General features: G+C 37.8%; 1 protein-coding gene across 2 annotated transcripts in view; it reads left to right on the forward strand.

Moving 5' to 3' along the window:
• The window catches only part of Slc44a5 (solute carrier family 44 member 5), a 384,704-nt gene that overhangs the window by 309,594 nt on the left and 58,172 nt on the right, over positions 1–16,938 (forward strand). Inside the window, exon 3 of one of the 2 annotated variants that reach the window (XM_074079744.1) lies at positions 5,848–5,921. The exons of the other annotated variant lie outside the window; for it this stretch is intronic. Within the exon in view, the coding sequence (XP_073935845.1) occupies positions 5,848–5,921 (74 nt within the window). The remainder of the gene's footprint in view (positions 1–5,847; positions 5,922–16,938) is intronic. 2 annotated transcript variants of the gene reach the window in all.

Raw genomic sequence — 16,938 nt, forward strand, 5'->3', positions numbered from 1 at the left:
ACTCCATAGTCACCTGAGAAGCTGTTCCTAATGCTAGCAAGCATGGTTTGGAGCACTGTTGGGCCAGAGGAACCCATTTTATATGCACCTGGTGATTATCAGCGTCGCAGGACAGACAAAGGGAGAGGGGTGACCACACAGATGCTCATCTGGCTGTAATCCCAGGCGATGGGGTCAGGTGTGGCTTGGCCATAGTGGGTTCAGCCTGACAGGATGACTTACAATCAGATGCTAGTCTGATCCCACCATAGACCGTATGCCAATCACCGTGAAGTTGCAGATCGAGCCCACTCAGACTCCATAGCCTTTAAGGGGACCTTAGAGGTGCCCAGCCATGGGGCCACAAATTTGAGCTTGAAATGCAAGCAAGTCAAGCCATTCTGTCACACACCATTCACTCAGAGTTTAAAACAATCAGTTCCTATTTATTTCCCCTAAAATCCTGGCCTGCTTTGGTCCCAGTTGACCAGAATCACATCGGTCACAGAGGAAAGGTACGCATCACCCTGGATACTCTTCAGGGTTTGGCTGGCTCCTTATACTGACTGCCCCAGGGTTTCCTACGTGGTCTGGATGTCTGGCACAGATCTCCGTTTCATTCCACTAGTCTGAGGGCCTGGTCCGTGGCTCCGCAGCCTCCTTCAGTTGTCTGGAAGGAAACCTCAGATTCACATTGGGGGTGTGTACTTCCTGGTACCAGGGACCCCTGCAGGCTGTAGAACCAGGGAGCAGGGACCCATTACCCAATGGGGCTCAGTGGTCTGATCTCACTAGGGTCTCCAGAAAATGTTGCCGGAGAATGATGGACCAGCGAGAACAAGACTCACACCTAGGTAGTTGGAGGAAAGGAAGATTTATTTATGCTACTGGGCCAGCACCTGGATCTCTCCAAAATGGTGCTGGCCCTTTAGCTCAGGGATGTTGGGTTTTTATGCCTCAGAAGGTGGAAGCAAGCAAGCGGGAAGGACAAAAGCAGATGTGGCAGTTAGCCTTTTGCTGGGAAGTTGCAATACATCACAGTAGCACATCTGTGGAGGAAGAACTTCTGCTGTTTCTCTCGGAATGGCCTGAAACAGGGGCCTGGCTGGGGGAGGAAGTTTTTACTTGCCTTTAAATCTTTCCCCTGGGTTTCTTTATCATGTCTACCAGTTATATTGAAATTGTGAGGTGAGGTAGCTCTGCCAGATCATGCGGGGTGGTCAGAGATATTAATTTCCCCAGCTGATAGCTGTGTTACCTTTCAGTTGCAGCTGCTTGGTCATCTCCTCTGCCAGTGAGATGAGGCAGTTCAGGTTTGAATGCTGCCCTCTCGTTCAGGAGATCAGCTCTGCAGTCCACGACCTGCCCTGCTTTGGAGGTGGCTTTTCACTGTGCTTGTTTACTGGGATTTCCACACTGGGGATTTATTTCTTTGCCCCACCCCCTTTCTCTGGGGCAGGTACAGCATTCCATCAGCCCCTCCCTGCTGTCAGTGTGTTATGCAGGTTCTCTATTTATTTTTCAGTCTTGCGGGGCAGTTTGGCTTTAGATGCTGCTCACTGGCTCAGAGATGAGCTCTGTGATCTGCTGTCTGCTCTGCTTTGGGGAGTGGCTTATCACCCACCTGCTCTCCACTTTCCTGATAGTTTGCACTGACATTAGCTTCTTGCCCCTCCCCCTTTCTCTGGTGCACTTTCAGCATTCCTGCCCCCTCTGCTGTTGTGCTAGATTACAGTTCGCTGTTGTTATAGTTTTTTTGTGTGTGGAGGGGTCAGTCTGCCTAGGGGCTGTGCTGGTTTGCCTTGGGGGTGGCTGGGGGATTTCTGTATGACATGTGGCACTCACCTGCTTGGCCTGTTGAATGTCTTGCAGGCAGGTTTTTTTTTTTTTTTTGAGAAAATGATTTTTTTAATTCATTTATTCACATGTGCATACATTGTTTGGGTCATTTCTCCACCCTTCCCCCCTTCCCTTCCCTCCCCCCCCCCCCCCCCGCTCAGTTCCAGGCAGGTCCTGTTCTGCCCTTATCACTAATTTTGTTGAAGAAAAGAAACAAACATAATAAAGAAAACAAAATGTTTTTGCTAGTTGAGTTAAGGTCAGCTATACAGAGAGATTCCTAACATTGCTCTCATGTACCCATGTGTTACAACCCAGTTTGATTCATCTCTAACTGATCTTTACACTGGTTCTTGATCCCCTTCTCATGTTGACCTCTGTCGCTTTAAGGTTTCTGTATTAGTTCCTCTGGAGTGGGGACATCAAACGCTTTCATGTTTTGGGTTTTCTGCTTATTCCTATATCTCCCCTTGTCATGTAATCCAAGTCCAACCACATTGCTGCATTTGCCCTAGATCTAAAGTCCGCATATGAGGGAGAACATATGATTTTTGGTCTTCTGAGCCTGACTGACCTTTTTCAGAATGATGCTCTCCAGTTTCACTCATTTATCTTGCAGGCAGGTTTGGAGCCAGCAGCAGCAGCTGCAGCGGCGGTAGTGGCAGCCCCCAAATTTTCTCAGTGTAACGTGTTGTGGAGAAGCGTTCCCCAGTCTAGGAGTTCAGGATATCGAAAGTTTGATTCTGGTTGGTGCTTTATTTCCACTTGATGGAGGAGGAGAAGAGAAGGAAAGAAAAAAAGAAGAGGAAAGAAAAAAAAATCTCTGGGGGAAAGGAAGGTTTCCCTGGGGCTGGACCCACCTTGCTGGCTGGGCAGAGGGTTGCAGCTGTTAGGTGCAATTAAAGGCTGATTTGTGGGTCAATTTTTTAATTTTTTCCTGTACGTAGTGTGATGGCAGTTATTATTTTGGCTAGAGGCAGTCAGAGTTACCCAGGTGTAGCTTCAACTTCTCAGGGAGGTTTTGGAGTCGTGGAGGTTAAGCTTTCTGCTTTTGTACCCTAGTCACCATCTTGGAAAGTCTGAGCATATTTCTTTATAACTATATTGTGTCTTCTTTCTGGGACCCTGTGGGAAACTACTCATTTTTAGCTTGTAAAGTGTTTCTTAGTGCTTCCTGTGAAAATAAAAATGAACCCAGTTGAGGAAAAGGTATAGTGATGACGGTCCTCTAAGAATATGATTTAGAGTGATTTTCTGCCATAACTTTTACCACCTAGTTATCTCAGTAACTGTCTCAAGAGTTTAAAAAAATTATCCAAATTAAATACTTGATTTAAAAACAAAAAACTCATTTCCTGTGGAACATGTGGGATTATGGCAGATGTCCTGAGTTTTCTAGACACTAATTGTTTTTTTCCTGGAGAGAATACATCTGAGGAAAGGGAAACTGGTTTTTAAAAAAAGTGAGCAAAAGAAGTAACTGCAGCAGATAATTATAACTACCTGAAAGTACATATATTCACATATACCAATTCATAAAAGAAAATTTCTAAAGCAGAAAAAGGAATCAAATCACTTCCAGAGCAACTTTAAAATATTACTATTCCTACTATCTAACACTCTCAAATTCTCTATTCATAATTTTCAATTTGTTCAACACTGTTCTGTGTTTAAGTAAGATAAAATTAAATAGTCTGGTCAGGAGGTGTGATCTTGCTATTTCTCTAAAGCAGTGCATCAGATAAACAAAGCTGTCCTGAAAACCTTATCCTCCCTGGTTGCCAAACTGAACTCCCAAATGCTCAAGGTGTGGCTGATTGAGAAATACTACCCCACTGTGGGGAGAGGTGCTGAGAGAATGATTGTATGGGCATGGAGTAATCCCTGGGGCTTTAGTGTGTCCTCAGCAGCAAATAAGAAAGGGAAATCATAGTGTAACTCCATAGAGAACCAAAATTCAAGTTGACATCTTTTCCTCAGTGCCAGCAGCGAAAGAGTGTGGGTTTTACTTTGTACAAAATTTCCATTTGCACTCTGCTCTTTTCTTTGTGCATTATCCCTTAAAATGGATATGTTTGTCTCATTCATCTTTCTAGCACATTTCTTTCTTCCTATGCTCACTATAAATTCTCCTAAATATATAACATTACAATAATGTGTAACATTAGACCATATTAATATCCTTCATATATGTGTGATATATAAATTTATAGATGTAAACATATAATACTATAGATACATGATGACAGAATGGTGACATAATGACATCCCTCTCTCCCTCTTCTTGGTAGTGATGATTAACACACAAGGGCTATGACAACTGCAAGATTTCTAACTGAAGCACACCAGTGTTCCAGTTTCCTTCTTTGTATCCTTGCCTACAGGCATTTCCCATTAACTGTCTGGCTACTTAACAACTATCATGACAGGACGATACCCTGACCTTAAGTAAGATGTGTCAAAATACATGTGAAACAGATACTCTCCTCACACCCAAGCAGGGTTTTGCTTTTGATGGTTGTTAACCAAAAAAAAAAAAAAACAAAACAAAAACAGTGCCTGCTTTCCTCTCTTTTTACAGTTCTTGAAATTCTGAAAGATGAAATTAAACATTGCTGGTTTAAATTGGATTTAAACAAATGATGATTTGTTTCTGGATTGGCCAAATTTAACTTTCTTTAGAAAACATCCACTTCCTATACAGTTATAGCAATGTGTGTGATTATTTTCAGATATAACTATTTTGACTCTTCACAGAAAATTGTAATAATATTGACAAAAACACTAAGTGAAATGTTTAGGCATCGGATACCTATTATTTGCCTGGCTCTGTAACTACCTCTCCTTACTAGGTCAATTCACCTTACATTCCTTATTAACCCAATGGTATTCTTAGGAAACTCTCAAAGTTATGTATAAGAAAGTGGTAAAGGCATAACAGGATCATATCATTATAAGGAAGTACAGTGTCTGCTTCCATATAATTATTATTCATTACTACTACTGGTAAAAAGTACAAATTTCACCCTACCTATTCTAAAAGATTAGAGCATAATCCATATGCCATCTTCAAGATCAAGAATATTTTGCTGTGAAAATTCTCATATGCCACTTTTAGTCCAGTCAAATAGGTTTTATTTATTTAATGAAAAATGATCTTACTATGAGCCTATGCTGGCCTCAAACTTCCTGTCTCATCCTCTGAGTGCTTGGATTATAGTCATGAACCTCCATGCCTGGTGGGATCTTTTCTTTACCAGTAGATTTATTATTGAGTTTCAAATAAAGAAAGAAGGCATTACTGCTCACTTTTTCAGACATAGCTTGACCTTCTAAGCCACTTAAAGTGAAATGAAATGTAGCACTGGAAATAGAAAAGACTGCATTTTAAAAAGCTTGAATATCCTTGGTGGGTCTTGGCTTGGTTTATGACCTTTATTTAACAAATTAGTAAGTCTCTCTGAGAAAAATTTTCCCTAAACCTAATTTGACAATATCTAGCTTACAGGATAACCAGGAAAATCAATTTGAAAATATCTTTAATTCTTTATATAGAATAGTTATAACTCTATTCTCCATAAAGTTAATATAGTTAATTCTTTCTTCAATGATAGTACCACTAAAATAGTGTGTAGAAAGAAAATGGAGAAGGGAAGGGATGGAAAATGGTAATTATTTTAAGCCATGTGTTGGAGAGGCATGAAGAAGAAAATCATATAACAGAATAGCCTAAATTACAATTTCAAATTTAAAAAAAATAACTACTTGGTGTTATAAATATTTTACAAAAAAAGAACCAAGAGAGAATAAACATTAAGAATTCCAAGGAAGCTTCTGTGCTTATGGACTCTGACTCCCCAGTTGCCACTAAAGGGTTTTGATTGCAAAAATACACCTGATGGACTTTTCACAATTACTGGAAATCAAATGGATATCACTATTATTATCTTTTTCTCCCTTCCTGTATTTTTGTGCAGTAAACAAATTTCTTGGGACCCTTCTTAATTCTTTATTCCTTTTTGTCTTTAGGAATTGTACAGATGTTCTGTGCTGCATGATCTTCATTCTATTTATTATGGGCTACATTCTTTTAGGACTCGTGGGTGAGTAACTTTGGGTTGAGACAATATTTAACATTTGCTTATAGAACAACTAAGTCGACTCACATTTTAAACACTAATTATTTTCTTTCAAAAGCCTTCTGATTATTGACTGCTTTTTTTTTTTTTTCTGAAAGGAATGCCCCTCCTCAGGACTCATTGGGTAGCAGATATAATACAAAATAAACACAAAGCAGTTTAGTCAAATGCAAGCTCTGGTCACTTAAGGAAATGTGATTGTAAAAAAGGAAGAAAAAAAGCTTATGGACCTTGAACTCAGGGCATCATGCATGTTAGGCAGGCATTCTACCACTTGAGCCACTCCACTAACCCTATGGTTTCCTTTTTAATAATTCTTACTTTTTAAGTTCTATTAAGGAGCTAATTATATTTCTATTTACTAATATGAACTAAGACCTAGGTCAGTTTAAGTAATATATAGACTTGTCTTTTGTTTTTTTTTTTTACAATACTAGGGTTTGAACTCATGGCCTCACACTTGCTAGGCAGGTGAGCCTAGCAACTGAGCCTCTCTACCAGTCCTAAACTTGTCTTTTTATAAGCAAATTTAAAAAATAAATATACATGAATTTCACCAGATCATTCATTGGCATATAAGGAGTCTTATTCTCTTTGCCTACCAAGAAAGAAACATCCTTTTATTTTTGTCAGATTTAGGATTTTCTAGAAAGTAAAAACAATGAGGACAAATACAGAGATTTTTTATTTGGAGTTTTAAAAAACTACCAAAGAAACTAGTGTGAATGTTTTGTGTAAAAGGTTTTATAATTGTATTGAATATTTTACACATTTTTCCTGTGCTTTAGGTGTTGATTTAGGAAACCTTAGTATACTACGTTAGTGTGAGCTCTGTAAAAGTCAGTTGTTAGCTTCTAGTACCATTAATGCCTTGAGGTTAATATGGATAGAATGCATGAACAGAAAACTGTGTCCTACCTAGGGAGCAATGGAAAATGTTTTTTTCTGTTCTTCAGCATTATTTTCCAATAAGAGCAGTAACATGAACACAGTAAATAAAAATAATTTCCCAAAGATAGTTTCTATATATATGAAAAAACCACATTGAATTGGAGAATTAAAAAAAATTAAGATAGGAAAATAGGGACGGGGAGAAAAATTATAAGGCATAAAGTGTAAAAGTAAATAGCATTCTCTTCTAAGGCCTGCAGAGCATTCTTTTTTTTTTTTCCCCCTTAGGTATTTTAACTTTAGGTGTAGCACAATATACAATCTAAGTTGAAGAGTTTTTCTTATACAACATGTAGAATTTTAGCTCCTCTAACTTTGGGATACATCTTTCTTATTTATTAATTGCTTTTACTTTTTGTCATTGAATTGAGATTTGTTATGTAGGAGAAGGAAGATTTGGAATTAGGCAGATCTAGAGTCTTTGTATATATTATTTGGTGGAGTTGGGCTCATTATTAAACCTGTTTTCTCACCTGGAAAAAACTTACCTACATTATCTACCTTTCAGAGCTGTTGTGATGAGCAAACATAATACTCACCCTCACTAGCAATGCTGTGTAATAGCACTAAGTAGTAATTTGTTTGCCACCACTGCGTAACTAACACACTTGTCCTAAATTTTAATGAATTTGCTTTAAATATTGCTTCTGTTGTAATCTGTAACTTCGGTCATTAAAGTTTGAATGTATACAGGAACTTCTCAAAGATCTTATCCTGTAACCAGAATCTTTCCATTAGGAAGGAGGGCTGACTCCTTCATCAGATAAGTTTCTCTGCTATATCTGAAAGCCAATCTGATGTAACGCAGGGAGGAATGCTCTTTGTCCTTATACAGAGCTGGGGAAGCCATCCACATTCTCCTGAAGACACAATAAAGGAGTGCATGCCTTTATTCCCTCTAGAGCAAGACAAAAAACTTGCCTTTTTGTTCAAAATTCAGTTTATAAATGTCTTAATTTACATAAGAAAACTGGAGGATAAATGTCCCTCAATGTTCAATGTTAGATTAATTCAGTGATTCCCCCAAATTAATCCTGATTCCACTATTTGAAACGAATGACTCAAAAAAAAAAAATCATTGAATATGTATGTTCTGGCCTCATCCCTGAACTGCAAATAGCTGTAATGGCTTGATTCCAAAAATATAAATTTAGCTCTTCACTTATATTGAATGTCAAATTAAAAGAAGCTTAAAGGAAAATAATAGGTAGCGGTTATTAGACGTGTGAAGAATTTTTTCACTTGAGGACTGGAGGTGTGGCTCAAGCGGTAAAACACATGCCTAGCAAACACAAACCCTGAGTTCAAACCCCAGTACTGCCATTTTTTTTTCTTTAACATGAAAGAATATATGCTATCATTTGAGAAAAGATAATATTATGTCAGTTTCACTGATATGTTGTATTTTTGTGTCTTTTGCCATCTTTATTAGATCAGGACTTTCCCAGCTTCCTAGGCTTATCTTTTACCCAGGATTTTTTATTTTTTTTTATTTTTGTGGTACTGGGGTTTGAATTCAGGGTCTATACCTTGAGTCACTCTACCAGGTCCAGCTCTATTTTTTGTGTTGGGTTTTTTTGAGATAGAGTCTGACAAACTTTTTGCCTGTACTGGCTTCAAACCATGATCCTCCTGATCTCACCTGTGCCTGGCTATCCATGATCTGTTCATAAGAAATGTTACCATGAAAGATCCATGTTTTCCAGAGAAACTGGTCTATGTGCTTTGTGTGGAATATGGTCAGCTACAGTAATATTTGATTGCAAGAAAGGCACTTAGCATTCAACTGACAAAAAGCAGAACCTCTGTTCAAGTGAATGGTATGGAGTCTGGGTAGAAGGCAATCAAATCCCCTTGAAAGATCAAGCTAACATTTATGATAATAGCCCTCTTTTGTCCTACTTCACTGATGGCTACTGTTCAATTACTGTACTAACTAGAAAAAAAGAATACGAATATTTATTATGCAAATTATCCTTAGCTGTCCTTGTGCTAACATTATGTATGCAGTAATAGCACAATTTTAACATTCATTTTTATTTCATTTTCTTTTCAAATGGATTTCCAGTTGAGAGGGTTAGTTCATTGTTACATTTACTTAGGAAGTACTTGAAGTTGGAGCCCAAAGTTTGTTTTGGTTTTGTTTTCAATCTTTCCCAGGAGTAATTACCCCTATTAGCTGAGAAGATAGGAAGTTTACAAGAATGTTAATGCAAACAGGCCCAGAACCTGTCACCGTACTGTGAGAAGCCCACGCCAAGTGGAGAAGCCTCATAAATGGGTCCTGAACACAGACTTAGCTGGGTTTCTAGGGTTAATTAGCCCCATTGGAAAGATGACTGAAGCCCCAGTCAACAGCTGACTGTATGAGAGATCCCAGGGGAGAGCAAAGCCTTTCCAAAAACTCCTGACTCCTCACATTGTGAGCAAAATACAATCATATTAAGGCAGTGAGTTTGAGGGAGTATCAATAAACAGAAAAATGCTTGGTAGTTCAAGTGGGATGCTGGCTTATCAAAACCTAAAATATAGGCATTGGTTTTGAGACTGGTAGTCCCTTGGATTTTGAGGAGGCTGTTTGTAAGAGTGTGAAGAAAATGTGATTGGTAGCAGGAGGCAAGGGCACTTTGGTTTGTAATGGTGAAGTTTGGCTACAGTATCACTGATTAGGTAATGTGAGAAGTAGGAAAGGGACCTAATTAACTCAGTGATCTAGATAAAGGGACCATCCTTAGGAGAGGGACCAACAGGCAGAGCCTCATTCACTTTTGAACTGATTCAGATGATGAGATCCAGAACTTGAGCCTGTGCCCGATGCTGTAATTGGATGTGGCTTCTGGGGATCTTGAAAAGGATATTTGCATTTGGAAGGAATATGGGGAAATAGTTTTAACATAATTCTGCAGATTCTTTGCTCTGCCTCCCATCTAGAAACAGGATCTGTGTCCCTCTCCATATTCCCCCTTGAATTGGGTCAGGTTTGTGATTGCTTCCTGGGAGAGAAATGAAGGAAGCCAAAGCAGACCAGTAACGGGTCTTGATGTGCAAGTAATTTATTGATCAATATGAAGAATTAAGGAATGTTGTTATGACTTAACTGGAAACAATAAGTCTAAACGTACCAAGTAAAGAAAGGAAGACGTTTTAATACATAATTCAGCCTAAATTCTTCACAAAATGAGGCAAAGAATAGATAAAGTAGTCAAATTAATAATAATGTATGGTTAGGTTCCACCTTATCATTTCTGATATTAAAGGGTATGTTCGTTCTCTTAGAGGAGTAATGTGATCACATGCCTACTTTTCCATTCATGACTTAAGAAAATCTAGCATATCATTCTGTTCCTGACCTGAACTGTCCTAAAACTCCAAGGACTTACTTCCAGTTTGGGCATGAAGATAAACATTATCTAATACTGGAGCTCTGTTACTTGGTTGTGCGTTTTGGTATCGTTTTATAGTTCATTACTCATCCAACTTTCCTCTACTGTAGTGGCTTCCTATGTGAGGATAGAAGACTATGACTTTTTAAGTCTTTAAGCAAGGCTTAACCATTGCTCATCAAAGCATGACTAGTATGGTTGCATTAAAGGTGGTTTCTTGCTTCTTCAGAACTCTCCCTTACTCTTAAACCTTGGATTAAGTCTAGGGTAGCAAACCAGTATCTTCCTTCATAGAATGTTCTCATTTGGGGTATTTTTATTTCTCTTTGGCCAGCAGACCTAGCTCAGGAATCAGTCTGATCTCTCCTAAGCTGAAATCTTACAGAAAAAAGTTTGAGGTTTTGTCCCTTCCTTCTCTTATAGTAAACTGGAATATCAATAAGGGAGAAAAATCATGTCTGCAACCAAGAGAGATCACTCGAATGAACTTTTCAAGTACAAAGATAATTCCAAGATGACTTTTTGATTCTGTCTATATAGAGAAGCTGTGAACTATTTCTTTAATAAATATATAAATGAAAATAATCTAAATTAAAAAAATTTTTCTAGTTTTATTGCGGTATGACTGACAAAATATTGTTATGTATTTAGGATATAAAACGTGGTGTTTTGATATAAGTATATTTGGTGGAATTACTACCACAGTTAAGCTGATTAATATAACCAACCCCTGTTACTTTTGTGTGGGTGTTAAGAACACTTCAGATCTACTCTCAGCAATTTCAAGTATGCAGTGCATTACTAAATATATTTACCATGCTGTACGTCAGATCTCTAGAACTCATCTGTCTTGTACCGTAAAGTTTATACCCTTTGGCCATTCCCAAACCCCCAGACCCTGGTATCTGTCATTCTACTTTCTGCACTTATGAGTTTGATTTTTTCTTTTTTTATAAATAAGAGATCACATCAGACTTTTCTTTTTGTGCTTGGCCTATTTCACTTAGCATAGTGTCTCGCGGGTTCATTTCCACTTCATGAATGGTAGGATTCCTTTCTTTTGTAAGCTGAATGATAATATTCTATTGTGTGTATACACTATCTAGGCAGACAATAATTTCTTTAGCCATTCATCTGTTGACAGACACTTAGGTTGTTTCCCTACCTTGAATATCGTCAATAACACTGCAGTGAACATAGAGGTGCAGATATCTCTTCTAGATACTCATTTCATTTTCCTCATATATATGCCTGAAAGTAGGAGTTCTCATAGTTCTAATTTTAGTTTTTTGAGGAACCTGTTCTCTATAATGGCTGGACTAATTTACATTCACATATACTATACAAAGTTTCATTTTTCTACACACCCTCCTCAACATTTCTTATCTCTTGTCTTTATTATCATTTGTATCCTGCTGGGCATTCTGTTGTTCCAGTTTAAAAGCACATTAGTGTGACTCCAATATTCATTGTGAGGAGAAACTGATGATGGGTGCTTTTCCTCTGTTTGCTAGTAAAATGAACCTGATCACAGCTTAGAAACATTGTTTTAAGTCTGGGTGTGGTGGCTTACACTTGTAATCCCAGCAGGCAAGCATGTGCTACATAGTGAGACCCTGTCTGAAAACATCCAAACCAACCCAAACCAAACCAGACAAAAACCAAATAAATAGGAAGCATTGCTCTATCAAAGTAAAAATCATTTCTCCTAATCAAAAATTCCAAAATGTAAAAAACTCCTAGCTCCATTATTTTTTAAGAATTGCTCTAGTAAACTTTTCTTAATGAAAAGTATATTACATGTAAATAAGATGACCAGGACTATTGCTAAATGTCCTTTTGTGGACTATGAGCATGGCTTCAAGAGCACCTTCCTAGCAAGTATGAGACCCTGAGTTCAAACCCCAATACCACCAAAAAAAACCTACTAAATTTTTTTTACATTCTTTGCTAATATATAAACATTTTCAAATTAATGAGCTGGAGACATGGCTCAAGCAGTAGATACTTGTCTAGCAACTGCAAAGCCCTGAGTTCAATCTCTAGAACAACCAAAAAACTTTTTTAAAAACTCCAAAATTAAATTACATATTTATACTTACTTTTGTTGTAGAAGTCTCCATTTTACAAAGAAAACATTTCATTTTCATTTGCAATTTGAGCAGATTTTTTAGTATCAAGTGAGTTTTTTAACTGTTTATTATATTTTTCTGAATGTATGCATTCCAAATGATTTTAAATGAACTTAGCATAGGAAGGTCTGATTTGTGCTCAAGGACACAACCCTAAACTCACCACTGGTTGGAAGAGGCCACCTGTGAAATGACAAACAATACTTTTCTTATACAGGTGACAGGATACAGGGCTGCTTCCAAAAATGTTTCTGTAGCAAGCAATGTCATCAACACAGATTTTCAAATTCAGTATCATGTGTCCTATTATCTGCTTCATTGCATTTGTAAATTGCTTGTGTTAAAAAGCCATAAGCACAATTTGGCAAGCCTGTTCCTCACATATTAAAACAGTTAAAATGTACCTTTAAGGGATTCAAAATAATGATTTGAAAACCACCATTCCCACCCAGCAAGTGTTTAGGGAGTGCGTTAGCTGCCCCAAACAGATTTGCAGTTAATTTTTAAGTGTCAGTGCAGGCAGTTGGTCTAATCACATTTTCTCCTTGACAGAGGGCTTTTAATGGCTGCAACTTCTTGACTCAGCCCTAGAGCACAACAGGAATATGCTTTGCAAATGTTTGAAAATCAGAAATAATGTTAGATAACAGTACTCACTCTTGGTGTGAGTGAAAGGGTAATTTGCCTGAATAAAGTTTTCACCCATCTTTTACCAACCTTTGGTTACCTGCTGTGAATTTCCCTATCAGGATTTACAAATGATTTCTCTTCTCTCTTCTCTTCTCTTCTTCCCAGATGTGTACCCTACATACATCAGCTTCACTTAAACTGGTCTCTTAAAATTGTTTTTAAACTGTGAGATAATGAAGGGAATAAGGTGATCGAGACTAATTTATGTTAATTGCTGTATAATTTTGTCATTTGGTTTTATTCATTATCATAACCAAGGCAGTTTAATTCTAAAGCTTGTACTCTTAACCACTAAGGTATACTGTCTTTTATGTAATGCAGAGGGGGAATGAAGGTTACTTAAATAATGGTAACTGATGGGCAGGGTTTGGGGGGGAGCACGAGGAGGCACAAGAACCCCACATGACATTCCGCTAATACTTTCTCAAACTCCTTCGCCTCATTGCACCTGTAATTCCACAGTGAGTTGGCTTTGGGTAAAAGTTTAGAGGAATAAGTGAAAGCAACCAAAAATCACAAACAATATGGTATCTGAAGTCTTGTCCTGAGACTGATAGTGCGTCACTAGCTACAATGTCATCATCAACTTTCAGTGGTTTTTTATAAAATTTAGTCTCTACACTGGCCAATCAGTATGGCTTTTGTTTTCTTTAGGAAGAATGTGCTAAGAATTTTATCTTATGAGATGTGCTTATGTCTATATGTACTTATCACAAAGTATGGCCCTATGAATGAATGGCTAAATGAATGGGGAATATGATTGACAACTTAATATAAATAAATAAATGGGAGTTTGACCATATTCATTTTAAGATAAAGTTTTCAAATTAATCTCCTCTTAAGAACTAAGGTAAATAGGTAACAAATACTATATAATTCATTAGGCCCTGGGAAATACTTCAAATCAAGTTGAAGGCTCCATGTTTTAAATCATATGCTAAAAGACCAAAAAATACTAAAACCATAGAAATTGTAGCAATAAGTTTAAAGCACAACAAAAATCGAATAGAGAATATTTGTTTTCTAATAATTTTGAATATTTAATTTGAGAAAGATGGCCAATTATTTCTTTCAAGTAGAAAAGGTAATGAAAAAGCTGCACATAGTAAGTTATCCTCAAACTGTGCAATTTAAAATAATAAACATTTCTTATCTCATAGTTCCTATGGTCAAGAATTTGGGAATGGGTTAGCTTGGTAATAGGTCAGGAAGTTGCATTCAAGATGTCAGCCAAGGGTGCAGTCAGCCAAGGACTGACTAAGGTAGAGGATCTGCCCTTAGCTTGGCTCCCTTACGTGAATGTTGGCAGGGAGCTTCAGTTTCCATGACTGCTGATAATCATGTGGGTTTTTCTATAGGACTGTCTGAGTGTCCTCATGACATGTCAGATGGCTTCCCCTAGAGGTAGTGGGTGAGGGAAGAGAGAGAGAGAGAGAAAGAGAGAGAGAGAGATGAGAGAGAGAGAAGAGACTTTTATTACCCATTTTTAGAAGTCATCTGATCTCATTTCTGCCACATTCTATTAATTAGAAGCAAATCACCAAGTCTAGTTCACATTTGGATGCTTTTCCCCCCTTTTAAAATTTTATTTACATACTGAGCGTACATTGTGACATTTATAAAAGTTATTATAACATATCATAGTTGAATTCACCCCTTCCATCATTCTCCTTTATTCCCTCTCCCTCCAACAGGTCTCATTTTCCCATTTGCATACATAAGTACATAATATTTCTACTATATTCACCTTCCTATACCCTTTCCTTGTAGCCTCCCTCCTCCCATTGGTACCAACCCCCAGACAGGACCTGTTTTACTGAAGGATGCTTTTGAGGGAGAAATGTTAAATAATATGTAAGACATATTTGAAAGCCACTGTAGATGGTGATCAGATGAACCAAGGTAAATAGGACTCGTGGCAAGAAAGAACTCCAGGATAACATACTCCCAAACCATCTGGGAGAAAAAAAAAACAGCACAGAATCTACAATTTTTGACATTTTGAAGAGTATGACGGAACATCTAACCAGTGGCTCTCATCTAAAGTCATACCACTGCATAGGGAGTCTTTCTGAATTTTTTGATTGTTGCAATGTCAGGGTGGGAGACTACTCTCATTTAGAAGGTAGGAGCCAAGGAAAACAGGTGTCTTGCAATATTTGGAACAGCTCTGCATAATCAAAAATGACCCTGCTTTCTGACTGATTTTCCTGTGTCCCACTGTTCTAAAATATTCTTTTATTTTTAAATTACAAAAGTTATTTTTCATGATTTTAGTGAATACCAAGAGAAGTTGAAAGAAGATTGTACTTTTTTTGTTAGAAATCACTAAAATTTGTTCACTTAGGAAAATCACATCACTGCCAACATCACTTGTAGTATTTGAGTTTCCTGTGCTGTATAGTATTGCTGCTACATTTCCTGTAGCTGCAAGTATTGTTGCTACATTTGCAGTGATCCCACTGTAGGTATAAATCTGACACAGTGACATAGTCAGGTATAGTCACACCTGAATGTTTGCATACTGATATGCATGCTGTTTATGAATTATTTCTTATTTTTTATTTACAATAAATGTCAATGGTATTGACTTCTAAAAAACTCATGTAGATTATGTTCTTAATGACTGTTATTTTAAGATTGAAAAATGGGTATTATAACATATTTGTTTATAAAAATGATGTGTTATGTATAATGGACTTGAGAGTGACTATCATACAAACCAGTGATGTCAAGGCACTGTTAATTACCTTATTTAAGAAGTCTTTGACATTATGGAGAAATGTTCTGGAACAGATCTGTCCAGGAAAAACATAACATGAATAACATATGTAATCTTAAACTTTTCACATTTTAAGGATGTAAAAAGAAACAGATAGATTTCATTTTAATGATTTAATAATGTGTTCTAAGTACCATTTCAAATGTAAACAGTAAAAAAGTATTGATGTTCTTTATGTTCGTATTATTTTTCAAATATATCATGAATATTGTGCTTATAGCATGTCTCACTTTAATAAGCCATCTCAAGCTCTCAGTAGACAAGTATCCTGGGCGGCACAGTTCTAGAACTTCCAATGTAGAAAGAAAGTCCACAAAGGGAGTAAAATGCGAGAATTCTCTCTCTTTATGAATAGGGATAAAAATGACTGCTGCTGCACATCTCCTTTTCCTCCTCTGTTTTTTGCAGCTTGCAGTTCAAAGACTTGATGTTCCAGCTCAAACACGCACCATCTGCAGCACAGCTTCCATCCCAGAGGCTGTGTGGGGAGGGGTAGTATCAGCCCAGTAAATACAGCCAACTGCAGCAACTCAACACTACAAAGAATTCCTCCCTTGACACCTCCATCTTCACATCCTTCCCTTTTGGCCGCAGATCTCTGGATCCCTCCTGAGACACATTCTCCCTCTCTTCTCCTCATCAAGTATAAAGCTCTTTTCCTCAAGTGACAAAAGCTTCAAAATTGCCTGTGCCATCTCTTTCCCACATGGTGTTCTGGCATTTTGCTGATCCTCACTTAGCTGATGCCCTTGATGTGTCCCACTATGTTGGCCTTTTTGTTGCTATGACAGACACATGAGAGAAATGGTTTAAAAGAGGGAACAATTTATTTTTGGTTTGAGCCCATGGTTGGCTGGCTTTGTTGCTTTGGACCTGAGGTGAGACTGAACATCATGGCAGGAAGCATGGGGTGGAGCAAATCAGCTCACTCCATGGTGCACAGGAAGCAGAGGAAAGAAGAGGCCAGGGACAAGATAGAGCTTCCAGTAACACATCCCTCCCTGACCTGCTTCGTTCAACTCGGACCCACCTCCAGAAGTTTT

This window comes from Castor canadensis, chromosome 7, assembly GCF_047511655.1.
Source record: "Castor canadensis chromosome 7, mCasCan1.hap1v2, whole genome shotgun sequence".
Lineage (NCBI taxonomy): Eukaryota > Metazoa > Chordata > Mammalia > Rodentia > Castoridae > Castor > Castor canadensis.